We start from the raw sequence: 20,676 nt of genomic DNA, 5'->3' as shown, positions 1-20,676 counted from the left end.
AGAAGGGGAACTACTCTTGTCGGCTAGAGTATGAGTTACTTGCCTTGGGAATTTGCTTGTGATAAACGGTTTGTGCACGGCAGATCTAGATTCAGAAAACAACAACACTCATGGATTTTATATGGAGATTCATGTGTTCAGGCCTGTAGTTGTTAATTTAAATGCGGTATGTTTGTATTGTTTGCTCCAGAGATGTATACTTCGTACGTATAGAGCGTTCGGAACTTTTCAGTCGCAAAAGTAGTACCAAAACAGAACAGCTTCTCAACCCATTGCACTATCGAGGATTCAGGCTGTTGCTGGCTCGTTATTTGTTTGGTTGCTGGGTCATTATCGAAAAATAACTAGCTCTACAAGTTTACAGAGGTAAAGAAGCAGAGGGGGGAATAAAATCCATTATACTCACAAATGATTGTTGCGCAAACCATGGTGCTCATGCTCCTCTGATTTTTCTGAAACTGTACAAAGACCACATTGACACGCTTGCATATTTTCTGCATATTTAAAAGTAAAATATACTACGCCTTATTTCGAAAGTGTTTTTAGAGCTGTAACTTGTAAGTACGTATCAAATTTTTTTCTTTCTCAAAAATCATTTGGTTAGTAATTTGTTCAAAAGCTTCAAACCTGTAACATGTTTACAAAAATTTGCACTCAGTATTTGAAATTGTGTCACCTATTGACAACATGCCGGCCATTCTGAAGACAGTACTGTCTACAATCATAACCCTGCATACCATATTCAGTGATCCACAGAAAAAGCTTACTAATTGGTCACTTATTTTATACTGTTTTTATTTTCCCTACTGCAATTCAATCAAATATATTACATTCACATTTAAAAATCATCACATTCAACAGAAATAGTTTTCCTGAAATTGGGAAAAGAGTAAAGGTAAACTGAAAGGGTATTTGCATGCACCTCTTATTTGTCTATATATTTAAGATAATTCAACAAATCAAGCCTGCACAAATTCAGACACAGAAATTTCTACCAGAAATATTCAACCATTTTTTGTTGAATTCACAACCCAGACATGATAATCTCTAGTATTCTGCTAAATATGTATAGCCATTTTTCTCTGTTTAAAGAAGCCCATAGTCCATCCCGACCGCCTCTCCAACCAAACATATTTCCCACCACTCCTGCCATGTTAATTGGGGCTGGTCACACCCAACCACACACACCCATGTACGCACACACCCACACTTCACTCCTTCCCCTTTTTCAAACTTATTTCTTTCTTTCTTTATTTGGTGTTTAACGTCGTTTTCAACCACGAAGGTTATATCGCGACGGGGAAAGGGGGGGGGGGGGGGGGGGGGGAGATGGGATAGAGCCACTTGTTAATTGTTCACAAAAGTACTAATCAAAAAATTGCTCCAGGGGCTTGCAACGTAGTACAATATATCACCTTTCTGGGAGAATGCAAGTTTCCAGTACAAAGGACTTAACATTTCTTACATACTGCTTGACTAAAATAGACACAGACACATGTATATATATACGGTATATATATGCATCCACATATGAATCCCATTTACATGCTGTTACGGTACGTATTTTACAGAAATTAGTTTTTGCTTGTAAAATGTTATACTACAGATATGTTTCAATATATATACCATGGAAACACCCTTTAAAACCAAGTTAAAGTCTGAGAAAACCAGGTCTTAAATCAAAAGGGGGTTAGGCCCCCCCAAAAAATAGGTCTGTTTACGGTAACATAGGCCAAAAAAAATAGGGTCGGTAGGTCGGGATTTTTTTATTCTTTTTATTCCCAAAAACCATATTTTTACGTTATTTTGCACACAAAAAAAAAAGATTTTTTTTCCTTCCCCCAAATGCCAAAAAATCTAGGGTCGCGCGAAAAAAAATAGGGTCGGTCGGGTTACCGTAAACAGACTATTTTTTTTTCCCTCCCTCACTATAGTCTAAAAATTGAGGTAAATATCCAGAAGCTGAAAAAGCAAGGTCTTAAATCGAGAAAGAGGGAGGAGGTTGAGGTGGGGGGGGGGGGGGTGTGTCTTAAGAGGGGGATTCCACTGTACCACATGCACATGCAAGTACAACGTACTGAAAAAAAAAGATCTACAGCCAATTGTACGAGAATGCACAAGAACTCATATTCCTAATGATTAATAATGCAGATTAACTGATAAAATGGACGTATGGCGCTGCATGCAATTACAGATATAGACACAGTAAAGGAACACCACCTGTACATTATTACTTCCACATAGATAATAAATCTGCTCCTCATATGAGTAAAGACTGGTGTTAGTGAAGCATGTCCTAAAACCAGCACAGTCAACAACAGTGGCATACCAGTCGGAGAGGCAGATTCTGTCAATGTCAGCATTCAGTAATGTATCAACATAATGTGTGTGAACAAGAAAAAGCTTCTTTCAACAATGGAGATGTAGACATCCTCAACATGTATCTTACTCAGTAGAACAATGGTGATGTAGACATCCTCAACATGTATCTTACTCAGTAGAACAATGGAGATGTAGACATCCTCAACATGTATCTTACTCAGTAGAACAATGGAGATGTAGACATCCTCAACATGTATCTTACTCAGTAGAACAATGGAGATGTAGACATCCTCAACATGTATCTTACTCAGTAGAACAATGGAGATGTAGACATCCTCAACATGTATCTTACTCAGTAGAACAATGGAGATGTAGACATCCTCAACATGTATCTTACTCAGTAGAACAATGGTGATGTAGACATCCTCAACATGTATCTTACTCAGTAGAACAATGGAGATGTATGTAGACATCCTCAACATGTATCTTACTCAGTAGAACAATGGAGATGTAGACATCCTCAACATGTATCTTACTCAGTAGAACAATGGAGATGTAGACATCCTCAACATGTATCTTACTCAGTAGAACAATGGTGACTGCGCGTGAGAGCGAGAAACAAAAAGACCCAAAAATACTGTACTCAAACACGTGAGTACAGTATTTTTTGGTCTTATATTATGTATCTTACTGCTGCTTCAAATTTGTAAATGCGTGTAACACAACTGTGACTTACCTCTACCATTACCGTGATGTGAGCACATTATTGTATGTAAAGTGTCTGTTCTAACTAAAATCTGTGACCAAAAGTACACTTCTATATAGACGCATACTTAGTGCACAGCCGTGCTTTTGTGGTTCCACAGCACAATTGCAGAACATAAGTGGTGGTTATAAACATCAAACATAAAAGTGCACAGCCACTGTTACGTAATTCGTTTAAAGCTATGACACAATAAAACAACTTATTTATAATATAAAACTTTAGACTGTAAGAACTTTAAAACTCAAACCTTAGATGTTTTATAATGAATGAATCCTATATACTATATAATATGCACAACCTGTAAGATGATGCAAGCGTTAAGCCTCAAATCAAATAGGCGAAGTCGACTTCGCAAAGCCTTCTTCCTGCAGCTGGCTGCATGAAGCTTTGGCACTGAATTATCGGTATGAAGACGTTGTGAAGTCTTCGCAGAATCAACTTCGGGCTGAATTTAGAAAAGCCATTATGATCAAAGAGTAATTTGACGCTAGTGAAACGAACATAGAGCGGGGAAATAGCTTAGTCGGTAGCGGCGCTGGCTTCAAAACCAGTTGTCACTATCGGCGTGGGTTCGATCCCCACGTTCGGCGAGGGATTTATATCCCAGAGTCAACTTTGTGCAGACTTTTCCCGGTGTCCAACACCCCCGTGTGCACACATGCGCACGATTAAGAACCCAAGTTCAAAGCGAAAATCTCAGGGCTTGGAAACATGAATACACGCATGCAGGAAGACAAAAAATGAAAAAATGGGTAGCGCCGTATACTGTATGGCAGCTCGCTTTTCCCAGGGAGAAAGCAGCTCGAATTTTCATGAGGGTAACTTGACAGGACTATATTCTTCTTCTTCTTCGTTCATGGGCTTAGACTCCCACGTTCACTCATGTTTTTAGCACAAGTGGATTTTTACGTGTATGACCGTTTTTACCCCGCCATTCAGGCAGCATACGCCGATTTCGGGGGAGGCATGCTGGGCATTTTCGTGTTTCTATAACCCACCGAACTCTGACATGGATTACAGGATCTTTTTCTTGCGCACTTGGTCTTGTGCTTGCGTGTACACACGAAGGGGGTTAAGTCCCTAGCAGGTCTGCACATAAGTTGACCTGGGAGATCAGAAAAATCTCCACTCTTAACCCACCAGGCGGCAGCGACCGGGATTCGAACTCACAACCTCCAGATTAGGAGGCCGACGTCTTACCACCACGCCACTGCGCCCGACAGGACTATATGAATCTTATCCTTATCTTATCCTTATAACACTTACTGTCCTCCAGGCTGTCTTTGCTCATGGACGCGTCAGACGGCCCTCGCCCTCGTGAGCCCTTGTTCTTCCCAGGAGAACCCTAAGGGGATAAAAAATAATCATATAACTGAAAGAATGACAATATAGATTTCTATCAAATACATTCATGGTAAAGTCCATTTTAAAATAACCTAATATCTGGCTTTTGCAATTTAGGATGCAAGGATCCGACAATTCTATCAACAATTCAAGTTAAAATAAGTAAAATCCTAGAAAACTACTAATTGGAACTGCTATTATTGTAAACATGTAAGAAACAAAGTAACTGCCTTGCTCCTGACAGTTAAATGACTACAGTGAAACCCCCCTTTTAAGACCTTCAAAAATCTGAGAAAATCAGGTCTTAATAAAGAGGGAGTCTTCTTCTTCTTCTGCGTTCGTGGGCTGAAACTCCCACGTACACTCGTGTTTTTTACACGAGTGGAATTTTACGTGTATGACCGTTTTTTTACCCCGCCATTTAGGCAGCCATACGCCGTTTTCGGAGGAAGCATGCTGGGTATTTTCGTGTTTCTATAACCCACCGAACTCTGACATGGATTACAGGATCTTTTTCGTGCGCACTTGGTCTTGTGCTTGCGTGTACACACGGGGGTGTTCGGACACCGAGGAGAGTCTGCACACAAAATTGACTCTGAGAAATAAATCTCTCGCCGAACGTGGGGACGAACTCACGCTGACAGCGGCCAACTGGATACAAATCCAGCGCGCTACCGACTGAGTTACATCCCCGCCCAAGAGGGAGTCTTTAAATGGGGGTAAATTGACACAGGTTATGAACAGAAATTCTAAGAAAACAGGGTCTTCAAATAGAGGAAGTCTTAAATTGGGGGGTCTTAAAAGGGGGGGGGGGGGTCTTAAAAGGGGGGTTCCACTGTATTGTTATGTTGAAGGGACAGTGAGGGTTGGGGACGAGAGGGGGGTGAAGGTTGGGAGGGAGGTGGGGATATGGTGGCGAAGGGAGGAATGGTTGGTAGATAAACAGGTTGCTCATGATTCAGCCAAATGATTGAAGACTGTACACACAGGGAATACCTCTTTCCCTCCTTTGCCCTTTCCTCTGTCTACTTTCCCTTTCTTCATCAGCGACTGTTTGGAAATCTTTCCCCGTGGCGATCGGGATGACCCCGGAGCATCTGACGCTTTGACCTTGCCTGAAGAGTCCCCTGATACTTTTTTGCTTTTCATAAAACTTTTTCCTGAACCTGACGTTCCTGCAAAGAGAGTTGTTCACATAAATTCTCTTAGTCTTATTTGACCAAGAAACACATTCAAGAGAAACAGAACCCGCAAAAACCAAACTACAAACACTTGAGACATTTTGTTACACCAAAAGTCATGGTTGGGATTTTCTTTAAAAATTAGAGAGATTATCGATATCAGCCAACAATCCTTTTTTTTTAATCTTTTTTTTCAGATAAATGGCCAATACCTGCAATAGTCTACAGAAAATGTGCTCCTAAAATCAGCATGGATGCCTTCAGAATAAAATGTCTGCATACAATGAATTCAATTTCTGATATCAAATGAAATCTGGAGCTTACAACAGTATACCCAATGTTGTTCATCCCAGTTTACACTCTGCTTACCTTTCTTTTTTTCATCATCTTCCAGCCACCACAAGCCCTGGTTCTTTGGTTTAGCTTTCATAGGATTGCTCAGCAACTGGTTGATCTTTTCAGTGTCATCTTCTGAAGACACCGACTGCAACAAGACAACACAAGAGGGATGAATAACTTTTAGAAAACAGTTTGAAAAATAGGACACAGATTCATCTGCTCTGCATGAGTGTGACATTCAGAAAAGGTGATGCACGCATGCATACAGAGCAAGAAGCGAGGTAACATTAACCTTAATAGCTATGGCGTTCTACTTCTAACATGGCGACGTGAATAGCAGTTAAATTTAAAATCAGGATTGAGACTTAAAGCCAGCTATCTATCAACCAAGCCGGCTAGCTATCAACCAGATATCCACTAAAGCCAGTTTAACAGACCTACTTCTCCTGAATACCGTTCCTGGTCTAAACTGCTTGCAAAAAATGAACATTGGGTGCCAGCTGTTGACCACCTCTTGACCTGTCTAGACCTGTGTAACTTTATTGCCCATGAATTGATCGATTCATCCATCATGTTATATAAATTATATTGTAATAAAAATTGAAATATGTAACTTAATCAAGTTAATGTTGTAAGCCATGCACTGATGCAGACTTTTTTTTTTCATGGTCCACTGCAGCAATTAAACTACAATTCACTCATGGGATATATAAAGTATACATTATTATTATTATTATGAACATTTGTGCGCCTAATCTAAATATAGCCCTCGGCGCTTACAAAATATACAATACATAGTGAACATTATACATCCCGCTGATGGCTTGTGTAATGTGTGGCATTAAATTCATGACTCCTGAATACATTAATTTAATTATACCAATAAATTGAATAATGAATAATGAATTACGTCACTCACAGCAAAACCTGGAGACTATATGTGGCCATTTCTGCGAAAAGGGACCTTGTTGACAAATTTATCGATTTTGAGTTTTGGATTTTATTTGACAGACTGTTATATTTAGAACGTGATGTGAGAATTTCAGACCTTCAAATTTATTTTTCACGGAGTTATGACCCTTTTTTGGAGATACCCCCAAAATGACTTAAAATGGCCAAACTTTTAAAAACAAACTTTTGCCGGGAAATAGTAAGTTCAAGCATCTGCCGTTATTACTTGTATGGTTTTAGGTCAAAATAATGTTTCATTCCAGAGTTATTGCCCTTTTTGTAACGTTACCCTAATTTTTACTTTTTCGTGTTTTTCTATCATTCTCTCCTCCCATGCAGATGAAACAAGTCGCGTAAGGCGAAATTACTACATTTAGTCAAGCTGTGGAACTCACAGAATGAAACTGAACGCACTGCATATTTTCACAATGACCGTAGTCCGCCGCTTGTGCAAAACGGAGTCTTCTTCTTCTTCTTGGCGTTCGCAGAGGTTACACAATCAGTCCAGCACTGGTGATAAATGTTGTCGTTTTCTCCAACTCCTGTCGACTGCCGTATAGTTTGGTCTGCAAGGGAGTTGGTGACGGCCACACTTCTTTTCGTTCCTCATCTAGTAAGGGACATCGCTGTAAGATGTGTTCCGCTGTTTGGTCCTCTTGACCGCAGGCACAGGTTGGTGATGGCGCCAGCTTGAACTTTCGGTTCATGTGAGCATTGAGCCTGTTGTGGCCAGTACGCAGCCTGATGAGGTTGACTTGCTGCTCTCTGGACATTGTGTGGTAGTCATCTCTGTTTGTCCTTGGCCTCATCAATGCCTTGATGATTGTCTTCTGCTCACTAAAGCTGACACTGTTTTCAGGTTGGTCTTCCACGGCTCCTTCTTTTGCCAGCTCATCTGCCCTTTCATTTCCTGGTATCCCACAGTGTGCTGGTATCCACTGGAGGACAACTCTTCTGGTTTGTCTGACCATCTGTAATGCTTTGGCCAGCTGTGGGAGTTTGTCGTTCTCTAGGGCCTGAAGGACTGAAAGGGCGTCCGAGAGGAAGACAACTTGGTAGCAAGGGTCTGCGGAGTCCTGAACGAAGGAGGCGGCCTGCATGAGAGCTTCTGCTTCTGCTTTATAGTTTGTGCAGTGTTTGCCAGTGGCAACGCTGGATGTAGCTGTATGTCCCCCAGGGAACTGGATGAGAATGCCTGCACCTCCATTGAGCACGGCGTTAGTTGCTGATCCATCGGTGTATACATGGATCCACGCCTCTTTTGGGTACTGTTCGTCGATCAGGGCTAAGGTGAGTGCCTGTCGAGCTGTGTCATTCTGATCTTCTCCTGAGGTAACATGTGGAACACTGGTGCAGATCTGGATGCCTGGTTTCTCTGTTGCCTTGGGGGTTTCCTCTTCTTCTTGAGTCAGAGGTAGAGTGTTCTGTGGAAGGACTTCCCTGTACTGTCGAGAAAGTCTCTTGCTCTCGTGTACAAAACTGCTCCGTTTAAGCCGGTTCTTGGTGAGGTTGCTCAGTCTGTGCTTCATGGGGTGGTCGGGTAGGCACTTGAGCTTCTCGGCCTGTACCATAGTCTTGGCTTCTCTTCTCTGACAGAGGGGTTGGATGGTGGTAAGCTTCTCCATTTCCTTGATGGGCGTGGATTTCATTGCACCGGTGATGAGTCGGAGGGCCTGGTTTTGCACACGGTCAAGGGTCTGCAGGTTTGTCTTGGCTGAGGTTGACCACGCTGTGGAGCCGTACTCGAGGTGGGGTCTGATTGTTCCCTGGTATACTGTCTTCAGTATCTTCTCGTTCGCTCCCCAGGTGGTACCTGCCAGCTTCCTGAGTATGGCTAGCTTGCGCCGGGCCTTTGTCTCTGCCTGTGCAATGTGTGGTTTCCAGGTCTGCCGTCTATCAAAGGTGACACCAAGGTACGTTGCTTCTTCATCCTCTCTCAGAGGAGTTCCACCAAGCCTAATGGTTCCGGCTTTCTGCTTTGGCGACAGTGTGAATAGGGTGGTGGAGGATTTCTCCTTGTTGATGGAGACGCACCAATCTTCTGCCCATGCGTTCAGCCTATCTGCCGCTTGCTGCATTCTGTAGGTGGCAGTACTTGCGTGCTCCTCCTTACACCAGATCACAAGGTCGTCTGCGTAGAGAGCAGCTTTGATCCCCTTGGGCATCTCAGACACCAGATCGTCGATGAAGAGAAGGAAGAGTGTGGGGGAGAGGACTCCGCCCTGAGGGACGCCATGACGAAGGAGGAACTTCTTGCTTTTGGTCTGGTCGACGTTAACTCTTGCCCTGCGGTTATAGAGGTAAGAGCGAATCCACTGATACATGTTGCTGGACACGCCTTTCCTCAGCAGTTTTACAAGGAGTCCATCTTTCCAGACCTTGTCAAAGGCCTTCTGAAGATCTATCCAGGTGACGAAGACCAGCTTCTGTTCCTGAAAGGCATCTTCAACTTCTTGCGCCAGGTAAGTGACCTGATCTTCAGTGCTGCGGAACTGTCGGAATCCAGCTTGTTCAGGGGCGAGGAGGTTCCTGGATTCCAGGTACCACCTGAGGCGCTCGTTCACAATTCTCTCCAGGGTCTTCACAACACAGCTGGTGAGGCTGATTGGGCGATAGCTGGTGGCCTTCTTTGGATCCTTCCCTTTTTTTAAGATGGGGATCATGATCGCTTCTCGCCAGAGTTGTGGTAGCGATCCTTCTTGCCAGCTGCTGTTGAAGACCTCGAGTAGCTTGTTCTCTGCTGCACTACCAAGGTGGGTTAGCATCTCGTTGGTGATGCCGTCTGGGCCAGGGGACTTCTTCGCCTTTGACTTTTTCAGAGCTGAGTGCAGCTCGTGGAGTGTGAGTGGTTGACTCATGGCGTCTACTGTCGACTGTCTGGCAGGTCTCTCTCTTTTCTCTCTTCTTGCTTCTCTCTGTTTCTCGGGGCTAACATGGAGGTTGCTCTCAGCTGCATAGCTTTCAGCAAATTGGTTGGCAGCATGCTTTCCAGTTAGCACCTTCCCGTTCTCTTCTAATGCGATCTTTCCTCTGCTGGTGTTCTCATCATTCAACTGCTTGGTGAGCCTCCAGAGCTTTCTGCCATCCTTCTCAAGGTTCAGAGAGCTTGTTTTCTCTTGCCAGCTTCTCCGTCTTGCCTGTAGCTTCTTTTTGAGAAATTTGGCTTTGGCTTCCTGGAGGCGGATGTTGTTGTTTTGTGACGGGTTGACTTCTGCTTCCCTTCTGGCGTCTGCCAGATCATCATCCAGTTCCTGCAATTCATTGCTCCAGTAGGGCTTATAGTCTCTCCTGGCACCCCTGGGAATGGACTCACGCGCTGCTCTGAGGATGCTCATGTTGAAGTCCTTCGCCACCATGTTGATGTCTCGACCCTCGACTCTGATGTCTTTGGTGAGTTCGCTGGTGCGGTGTCTAAAGAGGAACCAGTTCGCTCTTTTGTAGTTCCACCGAGGGAAGGAAGCTTCAGTGCAGGACTCCATGCCCAGGGTCAAAAAGACTGGCCGATGGTCACTTCCACCTAGCTGTTCTCCGACCTCTCTGCTGGTTAGCTGGTGCATGTCTTCCGTGCAGAAGGCTAGGTCAGGAGTTGATGTAGTGTGCCATCTTCTGGAGTAGAATGTAGGGCAGTCAAAGGGACTGTTCAAAAGGATGAGACCTTTGTCGTCCTGCCAGTTCTCCACCTCTTCTCCTCTCCGATCCAGGTGGTCATATCCCCAACTCTGTGAATGACTGTTGAAGTCACCCACCACGATGAAGTTGGAGGCCTTTGCGGGGATCGTGTCAAGGGCGAGGTGTCTATCATTGGGGCAGTAGAAGTTGACAAGATGGAATTCTGATGTCTTCGTCTGGATTCGAATCACCTGATATTCGGAGTCCTCCATGTGCGTTTCTATCAAACAGGCATTGATGTTGTTCCTGATGAGGGTCAGGATTCCTCCTTTGCTTCGGTCTGTTCTGTCGGACCTAAGGCATTGGTAGCCTCTCACTTTGAAGGACTTTTGGGGTGTCAGGTGCGTCTCCTGAATACAGCAGATGTTGATGTTCTTCTCATGCAGGATATGCTCCAACTCTGTCTTCTTGTTCAGGATACTTTCTGCGTTCCAGTGCATGACCTGGAAAGGTCGCTGCTGACTGGGTTTCTTCCTGGTTGTGGTGGTGCCAGTCACTTTCCTCCCGCGTCCCCTGGCGTGACAAGACGGACGGGAGGGACCTCCAGTAGTTGGGGCTGGGTCCCTTTGAGGCATGGGACCCGACGCTGCTCCACCCTGGGGGGTCCTCAATGGGCGAGCGCCATTTCCATCTGTGCTGGTTGATTGTGTCATCATTTGCGTAAGTGCGTGTACCCGTGGTTTGTTAGAATGCGCCGTGCGGCCCGGGTCCTCCGTCTTCAGCATTCGGGGTTTTCTGTCGGGGTTACCTCACCCTTAGCTCATGGCCCGTACGTCCTACCCTGAGAGCACAGGGGGGAGGATTTTCCGGGATCCCACCCGGAGCCAGTTTGGTCCGCGGCCGCAAGCGGCTGATCTCCATATCTGAAGACCGTTCCCCTATCCGCCACCCGGGGACGCGCTGGGTTGGGGGTGGTCGCCCCACTGAAAATCCCACACTGGGTTAAGAAAGATCAGCCTGTCCCAGGTGCAAAACGGAGTGAAACTGACGAGCCTGTTCAGCGCGGTAGTGGTTTCGCTGTGCTGCATAGCACGCTTTTCTGTACCTCTCTTCGTTTTAACTTTCTGAGCGTGTTTTTAATCCAAACATATCATATCTATATGTTTCTGGAATCAGGAACCGACAAGGAATAAGATGAAATTGTTTTTAAAACGATTTCGTAAATTTAATTTTAATCATAATTTTTATATTTTTAATTTTCAGAGCTTGATTTTAATCCGAATATAACATATTTATATGTTTTTGGAATCAGAACATGATGAAGAATAAAATAAAAGTAATTTTGAATCGTTTTATAAAAAAATATTTTTAATTACAATTTTCAGATTTTTAATGACCAAAGTCATAAATTAATTTTTAAGCCTCCATGCTGAAATGCAATACTGAAGTCCGGCCTTCGTCGAAGATTGCTTGGCCAAAATTTCAATCAATTTGATTGAAAAATGAAGGTGTGACAGTGCCGCCTCAACTTTTACAAAAAGCCGGATATGACGTCATAAAAGACATTTATCGAAATAAAAAATCAAAAATCTGGGGATTTTATACCCAGGAACTCTCATGTAAAATTTCATAAAGATCGGTCCAGTAGTTTAGTCTGAATCGCTCTACACACACACACGCACAGACACACACACACACATACACCACGACCCTCGTCTCGATTCCCCCTCTATGTTAAAACATTTAATCAAAACTTGACTAAATGTAAAAACAATCAGCCATATGATTTTTTTCTCGAATATTTCTTCTTCTTTCATACTACCTCTCCCCCCTCCATGTTCTATTCTTTCTTCACCGACACACATACAAACACAAACTATTTGAGGCTGTCTGCTGAAAACAATACACACACAAGTTGTGGTACTTCTAAATTTCATAACAAGGATTAATTGTTCAGTTTCCTTGGTAAATACAGCTTCCAGTTGTAGAAAGTAACACATGGTGCTGTGTGTCCTTGCACACGTGGGTCTGTCAGTCTGTCCATCACTTCACTGAATTGAAAATGTCATCCGTGCACTCTGCTATCGAACGTCTCCCTTTACTTTCAACAAACTGAAATGCCAATCAGGGTCGAACTTGATGTGGCCGACGATCAAGACATTTTCAAAATGGATTTGTGCTGTTCATTCACACACAAAACTGCATGCCTAAGTATTGATGCACCATGCCGAAGACTGAAGTTGCTACCCTCCTCTGTACCCCTGCCTCATTCGCAAGGTAGACGATTTGCTTCTCTGAAACAAAGGCAACCACAGAGTTGATCAACATATTATTTACTAACCACTATTTGCACAGCTCAAGTCTGGTTTTGGGTACCTGTCCACTTGCCATTTCTAAGCTGGTATGGTATGGTGACATTATCGAAAATGTAGTGTGTGTGTGAGTGTGTGTGTGTGTGTGTGTGTGTGTTGTGTGTGTGTGTATGTGTGTGTGTCTGTGTCTGTGTGTGTGTGTGTCTGTGTGTGTGCTTCTTTGTTGGAGAAAACAGCACATAAACACAAATATAACTGTATTGCTCCCCCCCCCCTTTTTTTTAAAGGACTGACAAATTGTTAAGTATTAATATGTCTTTACCTACTGAGCAAAGTCCCAAGGGTAAACCATGCTGATTTCCTTGGAACTGGAACCGGCTGGACATTGCTGTTGCCCCATTCTGTCGAACACCTGCTTTGTGGCCAGGCACTTCTGTCTTTTGTTGTTGCACTGTCCGGTGAATTGCTGGACTTGTTTGCTGTTCCACGCCAGCAAACTGAGAGAAAGAGAGTAACATTGGTTGAATAAAAAAAAAGAGGAATTTAAAAACATACTACACGTACACACATACCACCACCACCATCATCATCATCATCATCATCATCATCATCATCATCATCAAAATCATCATTGTCATTATCATCTCTCTCCCTCTATCTACCCCTCTTTCTCTCTCTCTCTCTCTCTCTCACACACACACACACGCTCACACACACACACACATACAGAAACCCTCACACAACACACACACACACACACACACACACACAAGCTGCGCGCGCACACACACACACACACACACAAAACACACACTGCAGTCTATATGGTAACTTACCTGAAATTGTAGCCTGTCATAGATCTAAGTGGAGACAGCAAACGGTAAGAGCAACAGGTTCTCATTTACGATGTCCGGGCATTCAAACGATCAGGAAGAGGAAGACCTTGCTTCGCAATAGGCCTATGCTCTTGGAGAACTCTTTAACCGATTAGTAGTGTGCGTTGTCATCATGAACGTTTACAACACCATCGTGATCAAAGTAGATCTGCTTCGACTTCGGAGTCACAAAATAATGTCCGGGCGAAGTGCAACAAAATAATTCTGAATTAACAGCATTGACCTCGTCAACAAAATCGTTGTCTTATCCCAAAGCGACTTCTGTCAGCAGAACATTCCGTGTTCAACTGAGAAGACTGACTTGCCCTTCCACTATCAGAATTCACAGCTGCAAAGAACAGAATGCCCCAGTCAGTAACCACTGATCTAAATATCAGTAACTTTAGCAAGGGAAGCAACTAAAGATGTAAACGGGGAGTAACTGTTCTTCATCGGGCAACTGCGTTTGTCGTCTGCTTTTTCGTACAGTGCTACGGTCGCGTGAAAGTCAGATGTACCTGAACTATGCGTATAGATCCGTCTAGTGAAATGTAGCTGTGTGATGATTTGGCTACATCACTTTGCTGAATGTGCTTCCAGATGAAAGTTTATATTAAGCTTACTGTCAAACATTAAAAAAAAAGTAGGTAAGTTGTTTTAACTTGACCAAAACTAGCGACGAAAAAATGTTTTTCGAAGCACAACAAAACACTCTGTCGCCATTTTCGGCATCATCGCAGTCAACTTGTCATCGGTTCGATGTGTTTTTCCTGAGGAGGAATGAACATAAACATTTTTAGAAGTTTGTAATGTTGATCCCAAGACTATTTTCCATTACTTTAAATTGCTGTTCATTGTACTATCGCTGATAATTCATTGAACATTTTAGAAATTCAACTTGAAGTGGACATCAGTCAGCACAGCAAAGTTTGTTTACATTTTGCTCTAACTTTGACCCCGCGTTTCTCCAATCAGAGGCTTAGATCAACAGGGTCCCTTTTCGCAGAAATGGCCACATATGTAGTATGTCGAGACACAACGTTCATATTCTTACATGCAATCTCAACATAGATATAATGCATCTGAACGGGGATGTAACCTATACTATAGATTCACACAAACTGTAAAGTGTTTACAACCCATACATGACATGCATAGCATCGCTGTCGTGCGCTAACCGTGCAACTGCAGAATCAGTGATTTTACAGGAGCCTCAAAAAACGCGTTGTCGACGGCTGCAACGTCAGCCCACATTTGACATGAACTTGTTTCTTATGCTTTACCTATGTGTAAACATGTGATATAATAAAAAAAATGCAAACTATCTAAAATGTTCGTATTATTTCAGTTACACGCTTGACGACAGAAAATCTGACTGAAGTTACACGGGTAGAGAGAGAGCTAACCATGTAAGTGGCACATATATATATGTCAAGAGAGAGAGAGAGCCTAACCGTGTAAGTGGCACTCCTAACGAACTCTCATGCACATACACGGTTAGCGTGTCCGAGAAAACAGGATTTCCGGTAAATGCGTTTACAACATGTGACAAATTAGAGCATTTCCATTGGTCGCAGACACAAGATATTTATAGAAGACATGTGTGAAGTCTGTGATTAGGGTTTGAGATGAAAAAACATTTTTGTCATATTTTGTCAGTTACACGGTTAGCGCACGACAGCGACGATAGATCTATTTGTGTACATTAATAATTAATGCACTGGATTTCTTAAGATCTACTTACTGTTTTTAAAAATGCGTCAAAGGTTGCATCGAAATCTTCTTTTGATATGCTGCGCCGCGCCATGATGTGTAAAACAAATGGTCAAGGAAATCACTGCATGCACACAGGCGGCAGAAGAAGTTCACTCAACCTCGTTGAGCCGATAACTAAAAACTTGTACTCTTTTAAATCTTTCACGTGTATGCAACCAGTCAGCATTCCAGCAATATCATTTTCAGCAAAGATTCCTATCTACATAACTTTACACTGTCATTAGTCTTCTCTCCTTCATCATCCAAAGCAACAAGCGATGTTCGCACTCAAGAAAACTGGTTGGTGCATGTTTACAATCGTTGTTGAGAGAGAGAGAGAGACCGGTGATTAGTCTCCCCTGAAGGAAGCCTTTTATGATTCTCAAACTAAAGAGCAGTAAAATGTTATCTCATAGAACAAGAAAGTAGCCTATTTAAGACTAAGTTTTAACTGAAATATGTTATGGATATAATCAGTTAAAAAATTATAACTCAAAGTTTCCAAGTAACTGCTTTTCTTTTCTAAATTTGTACAAATAGCTTTGGGTTTAGAGAGTGATACACAATTTGCAAAAAAAATCCAAAAGAAGCAGGAAAATCATTGGTCGTTATTTTTATAGAATCCAATAGAAAGTAGTCTTACATTCAGCGACCTCCCAAACGCCAAAGGGGAAAATAAGGCCAAAACCCATGTCTCCGTGCTGAGCTGTCTGGGAAGTTGTCTGTCACTTCCAAATTATGCTGCACACTTCAGTGCTTCTCGCAGGACAAAAACAATGGTTGTTTTCTCTCTGACGCTTGTTCGACAGTAAGTTGTCGGTTTTTATCGTTTTGTTTGTTTGACGGTGAATAGTTAATGCTGGGGGTCAAGTTGACATGCACTCTTTGCAAGTTGATTGATTAATCTTCGTCTGGACGAAGGCTCGCGTCTAGACAGTTGAATCAGCGGAGTTATGTTTGGAGCAGCAGGCAATACGGAGACTCGGGCAGACGGTCCGATCAGCAACATCTCTAGACAGCAACATTTTGAGTGGACGATTACTCATGCTTTTGTGTCATATTGGCATGAGGATGTTTTTGTCATTATGATTGAATATGAACTGCGGTTATCTGCTACCTATGCCCACCCCCACACCTTCCTCTTCCTCCCCCTGCAGATAGATCATACACTCTCTGTGTCTGTCTAGTTGTGTGTCATCCAAGTAAACAGTGCAACTCGCCAACTGTCTAAGTCTTTCACATACTTCTTGTCAATCTCATAATCATAGACTCGTACATCCTTTTTGTCATAAACAACAGATGAGTTATAACTTATATATATATTGCACATACATGTCTTGCAGTTGCATGGTTGTGCGCATTGCCATGGGTTTCTGACCAGACAGTATACATTCATGAATGAGTGTGTGGTGATGGTGTATTATTATTATTATTATTATTATGGAGAGCTTATATAGCGCGAACCACAACTGTGCTCTCCGCGCTTTACATATTAATTTCTGCCGTTTGAAATGGTTGTTGATATTCTGAATGACTGCATGGTGCTTATGGTTTTCGTAAACAGAGTGGCTTGGGAAACCACGAGACGGTTACGGAGCCCTGCATGAAGCTTGATCGAGAACTGGCTTTCACGAGTATAGCTCTTGAAATGGAGGGTGTGTTTGGGTTGTTGTTTTGGTGGGTTTGTTTTGGGGTTTTTTTTTGGGGGGGGGGGGGGGGCTGAAATGACAGTTACAGGGCTAACACCTTTTTTTTCTCACTGTAAATCCGGTTGTTGAAAATTCCTTTTGCCAGAAAATCCCTTTTGCCAGAAAATTATATCAATCAGATGTATTATTTTTGCTGTGCGGCTCATCCAGCTAGTGGGCCATTAGCCCTGCACCCAACCAGGGGCCCGGTGGCCTTTCAGGATTTGTAGATTTTGTGTGTGTCAGCCCTGCAGCTATATGTATCTCCATAGTGGGTAGTGCGCTGTACAGACCAGTCCGGTTAGCTTAGGCCAAAAAAAATAATAGGTGTGGTTACGGTAACATAGCCAAAAAAAATAGGGTAGGTAGGTAGGCAATCACTTTTTTTTTTTTTTAACTTTTTTTTCTAATGTGTACAAATTAAACCTACTTGACAGGGAAATAAGTGTGCGACTCGGGCGCTTTCGCTTTCATTGCGTTTTCTGCACTCGTTTACTTGGTTTTTTTGGGTATTTTTTTGACAAATGTAATAAAAAGTTATAGGGTCGGCCCCCAAAAATAGGGTAGGTCGGGTTACCGTAACCACACCTATTTTTTTTTTTAGGCCTTAGCTAGTGATTGAATTTGCGCAGCCAGCGATGCTTTTTTGTTTTGTTTATTTGTTTGATATATGTCAACCCTCCCTTTCTTTTTCGAAACCCTTCCTTCTCTTATTTCCTTCTTTTCTTATTTATTCCAAAGCTTTTAAGTGGTTTTTGAAAGATAGAACACTAGAAGATGCATGCCACAACAAAACTCTCGAGTCATTCCATTCCAAGTCAGTCATCACTGAATGCCACCGTCCTCAAAACAAGCAGCTTGGAAATTAAGTCTTACCCTCACTTACCACTTTATAATCTAGAAACAGCATTTATCACCAAACTGCAGTGCATCCATTAATAACTAACATGGGAACAAAGAAATACTTTTTTCACTTCCGACGAAACAAAACTCTGCTTGCTTTGCTTGTTTCAATTCACAGTGCGAACACCTGATCGCTGCGAACCGCATCTCTCACTTCTAGTCAGTCGCTCATGATAAAAGGTATTGCTGAGATCTATACAAATCGTCTGAGTCTAAAATTGACCTTCATAAGCCTTTCAGTAAAATGGAACGACCACAGATCTTTGCCGTTAACGTAAAAACATATCTTCATGAAGGACTCCTCTGTTCTTGAAAAGAAAAGGATCCTCTACATTGGAACCGCCCTTTAAAGATCCCCCAGTTGTAGATGCCTATTCTGTATTAAGACCCTGTTTTTTCAGATTTACTGTTCATAACCTCTGTAAATTTAATCCCATTTTAAGACTCCCTCCTTTTTTGACCTAATTTTGAAGAAAAAAAAATGTGTGGAGGTGTTAAAAGGGGGTTCCACTGTATTCTAGTCGCTAGTGGTGAGTGCTTGTTCTCCATCCAGTGCCTTTCCTAAGGGGCGGGGACGTAGCTCAGTTGGTAGCGCGCTGGCTTTGTAGGCAGTTGGTCGCTATCAGCGTGGGTTCGATCCCCACGTTCGGCGAGAGATTTATTTCTCGGAGTCAACTTTGTGCAGACTCTCTTCGGTGTCCGAACACCCCCGTGTGCACACATGCGCACGAAAAAGATCCCACGTTCACAGCGAAAGTCTCAGGGCTTGGAAAACACGAAGACACGCATGCATCATCTCTCGTCTCTGATTATCATGATCGTATTTCGATACTTTGACGAGACAAACCCAATGCTGGTGTGTCGAAGAGGACAGCCACAGCGGGCTTGTTTGAATCAAAGAATCACACCATATCTTCAGCGTATTACCAATACCTGTCCCAATAAAGACCAGTTGGTCTAAGAGGACGTTAAACCCTAATAGTCAGTCAGTCAGTCCTTTCCTAAAAAGTAACAATGCCATCCATCCCTCCCCCTACCTCATTCCAACACCTATTACATACCAGTGCACGTATACTTGTTATTTTTCCTTAGCAATCGCTTATGAGTAGACTTTGAGCTTCCAAAAATGAAAGCAAGTTATAATTGATTCAGAATTTAGCAGTTGACCGTTGAGGGTTAAGCTTGACCATGAATTGACTCCTGTTGCGTTTTGCATTAAATTACATATTCCTACTCCGAATCACATGTAGCAGTTGACTCAGTCTAAAGTGCTAGGTCTGAAAAGGCTACCCGTCTAAGGGGAGCAACCCCAACTAAAAAAGTGTAAACGTAGCTATGGTAATGACGACGCACCCAGGGAGTTACCTCCCCTCCTGCGTACTACGTCACTACTGCTACTGACCACGTGACCCCTATCATTCGACACTTCAGCTTTCTAGGGAGCAGGTCGTGAATTTTTTGGCTCTAGTGGAAGTTCGCTGTTTGGTGTTTGCTTAGACACCCACCGGCACCCACACCCGTCTCTTCACCCGCTGCACTGGTAGTTGGTGAGCTCGTTCCTTTACTTGTATCGAACGTAATTTTCAGTTGCTACTTGAAATTTTCGGCCACGTGTTGGTCACGTATTTTGTGGTAGCCATTTTGGAATTTTGTGTCTCCATTTTGTTGTCAGCATGTCTGACGGAGACAAAAAGCGCGAGCGCGGCAAGGCTGATGTGAAAGGGAAAATTAAACCCAAGTCTTCCACTTCTGTCCCTAAGCCTATTTTGGTTGTGGTTTCTGACGCTGCTAACAATACTGTTATGACGGTCCCTATTTCTGCCCCAAATGACCAGCCGGTTGTGGGGCAGTCTAATCAACCTACGCGTACCTGTGTTTCTCGCTCGTCTTCTCTGCCGCTTGCAGATTCGACGTCGCTGGTTTCATCGTTGCTTTCTTCGCTGGTTCCTGAGCTTCGCACGCTGGTGAGAGAGGAGTTGGTGCGTTCTCAGCCGCCGACTTCCGTTGTCCCGTCGATGGCTTCCTTTCCGCTTCCGGCTGTGACGCTGTCCTTGACCGAGGCGGTTGCTTCTGTGCCTTCTACCGCTGTGGTTGGCGACGCAAGTAAGTTGGGCTGGTCCGTAGGCCCTCGTGAGGCCGCTGGACGCTCCCTGCTGGGAAGCAGCCCTTTTCGGCGGGTTCACGACCCGCAAACCCCTGTTTGTTCTCACTTTGGTTTCACGGAAGACCATCGTGTCGATGAGCAATGGCGGCATTTGGTTCAGGCTTCGACGCTTCCGGCACTCGCCGGAAGCGTAGGTCCTCCGACGTACGCACCCGCTGGGGTCGTTTCCGGAGTCGACCAGCCGGTTCCGTCTGCTGCGCTTCCGGCACTCGCCGGAAGCATAGGTCCCCCGATGTACGCACCCGCTGGGGTCGTTTCCGGGGTTGACCGGACGTGGCCCTCTGGGCATTCGGCCTTCCGGCCGCCGTCCACAGTGTCTGCGCTTCCGCTTTTCGCGGTCGCGTCTGATACTTTTCCGGCTCAGACCGGATATGCTGCTTCTTCCGCTTCCGCTTCCTCTCAGGTTGCAGTCGCGGGGGGGCATCACCAGCCCTTTGGGCAGGTGTCTCAGCCCTGGCCGGGGCAGT

At 43.7% G+C, this 20,676-nt stretch overlaps 2 protein-coding genes and 1 long non-coding RNA gene across 3 annotated transcripts in view; 1 reads left to right on the top strand and 2 right to left on the bottom strand.

Moving 5' to 3' along the window:
• LOC138961631 (centrosomal protein of 162 kDa-like) overlaps window positions 1-15,772 on the bottom strand; it is a 67,475-nt gene extending 51,703 nt beyond the window's left edge. The window contains exons 1-5 of the mRNA XM_070333304.1: window positions 15,444-15,772; window positions 5,983-6,097; window positions 5,429-5,607; window positions 4,355-4,433; window positions 407-458 (exon numbers count right to left, since the gene is read on the bottom strand). Of these exons, the coding sequence (XP_070189405.1) occupies window positions 407-458; window positions 4,355-4,433; window positions 5,429-5,607; window positions 5,983-6,097; window positions 15,444-15,506 (488 nt within the window). The 5' untranslated portion in view covers window positions 15,507-15,772. The remainder of the gene's footprint in view (window positions 1-406; window positions 459-4,354; window positions 4,434-5,428; window positions 5,608-5,982; window positions 6,098-15,443) is intronic.
• On the bottom strand, window positions 11,897-14,714 carry LOC138961630 (uncharacterized). Its single transcript, XR_011454256.1, has 3 exons — window positions 13,661-14,714; window positions 13,147-13,321; window positions 11,897-12,806 (listed from the first exon to the last, which is right to left on the bottom strand). It is a non-coding gene; the product is annotated as an uncharacterized lncRNA (long non-coding RNA).
• A 345-nt stretch (window positions 15,773-16,117) lies between the features above and the next one.
• LOC138961629 (uncharacterized) overlaps window positions 16,118-20,676 on the top strand; it is a 30,392-nt gene continuing 25,833 nt past the window's right edge. Inside the window, exon 1 of the mRNA XM_070333302.1 lies at window positions 16,118-16,262. Within this exon, the coding sequence (XP_070189403.1) occupies window positions 16,231-16,262 (32 nt within the window). The 5' untranslated portion in view covers window positions 16,118-16,230. The remainder of the gene's footprint in view (window positions 16,263-20,676) is intronic.

This window comes from Littorina saxatilis, linkage group LG3 (assembly GCF_037325665.1).
Source record: "Littorina saxatilis isolate snail1 linkage group LG3, US_GU_Lsax_2.0, whole genome shotgun sequence".
Lineage (NCBI taxonomy): Eukaryota > Metazoa > Mollusca > Gastropoda > Littorinimorpha > Littorinidae > Littorina > Littorina saxatilis.
The sequence above is the reverse complement of the archived record's forward strand: the minus strand, read 5'-3'. Positions and strand labels throughout refer to the sequence as shown.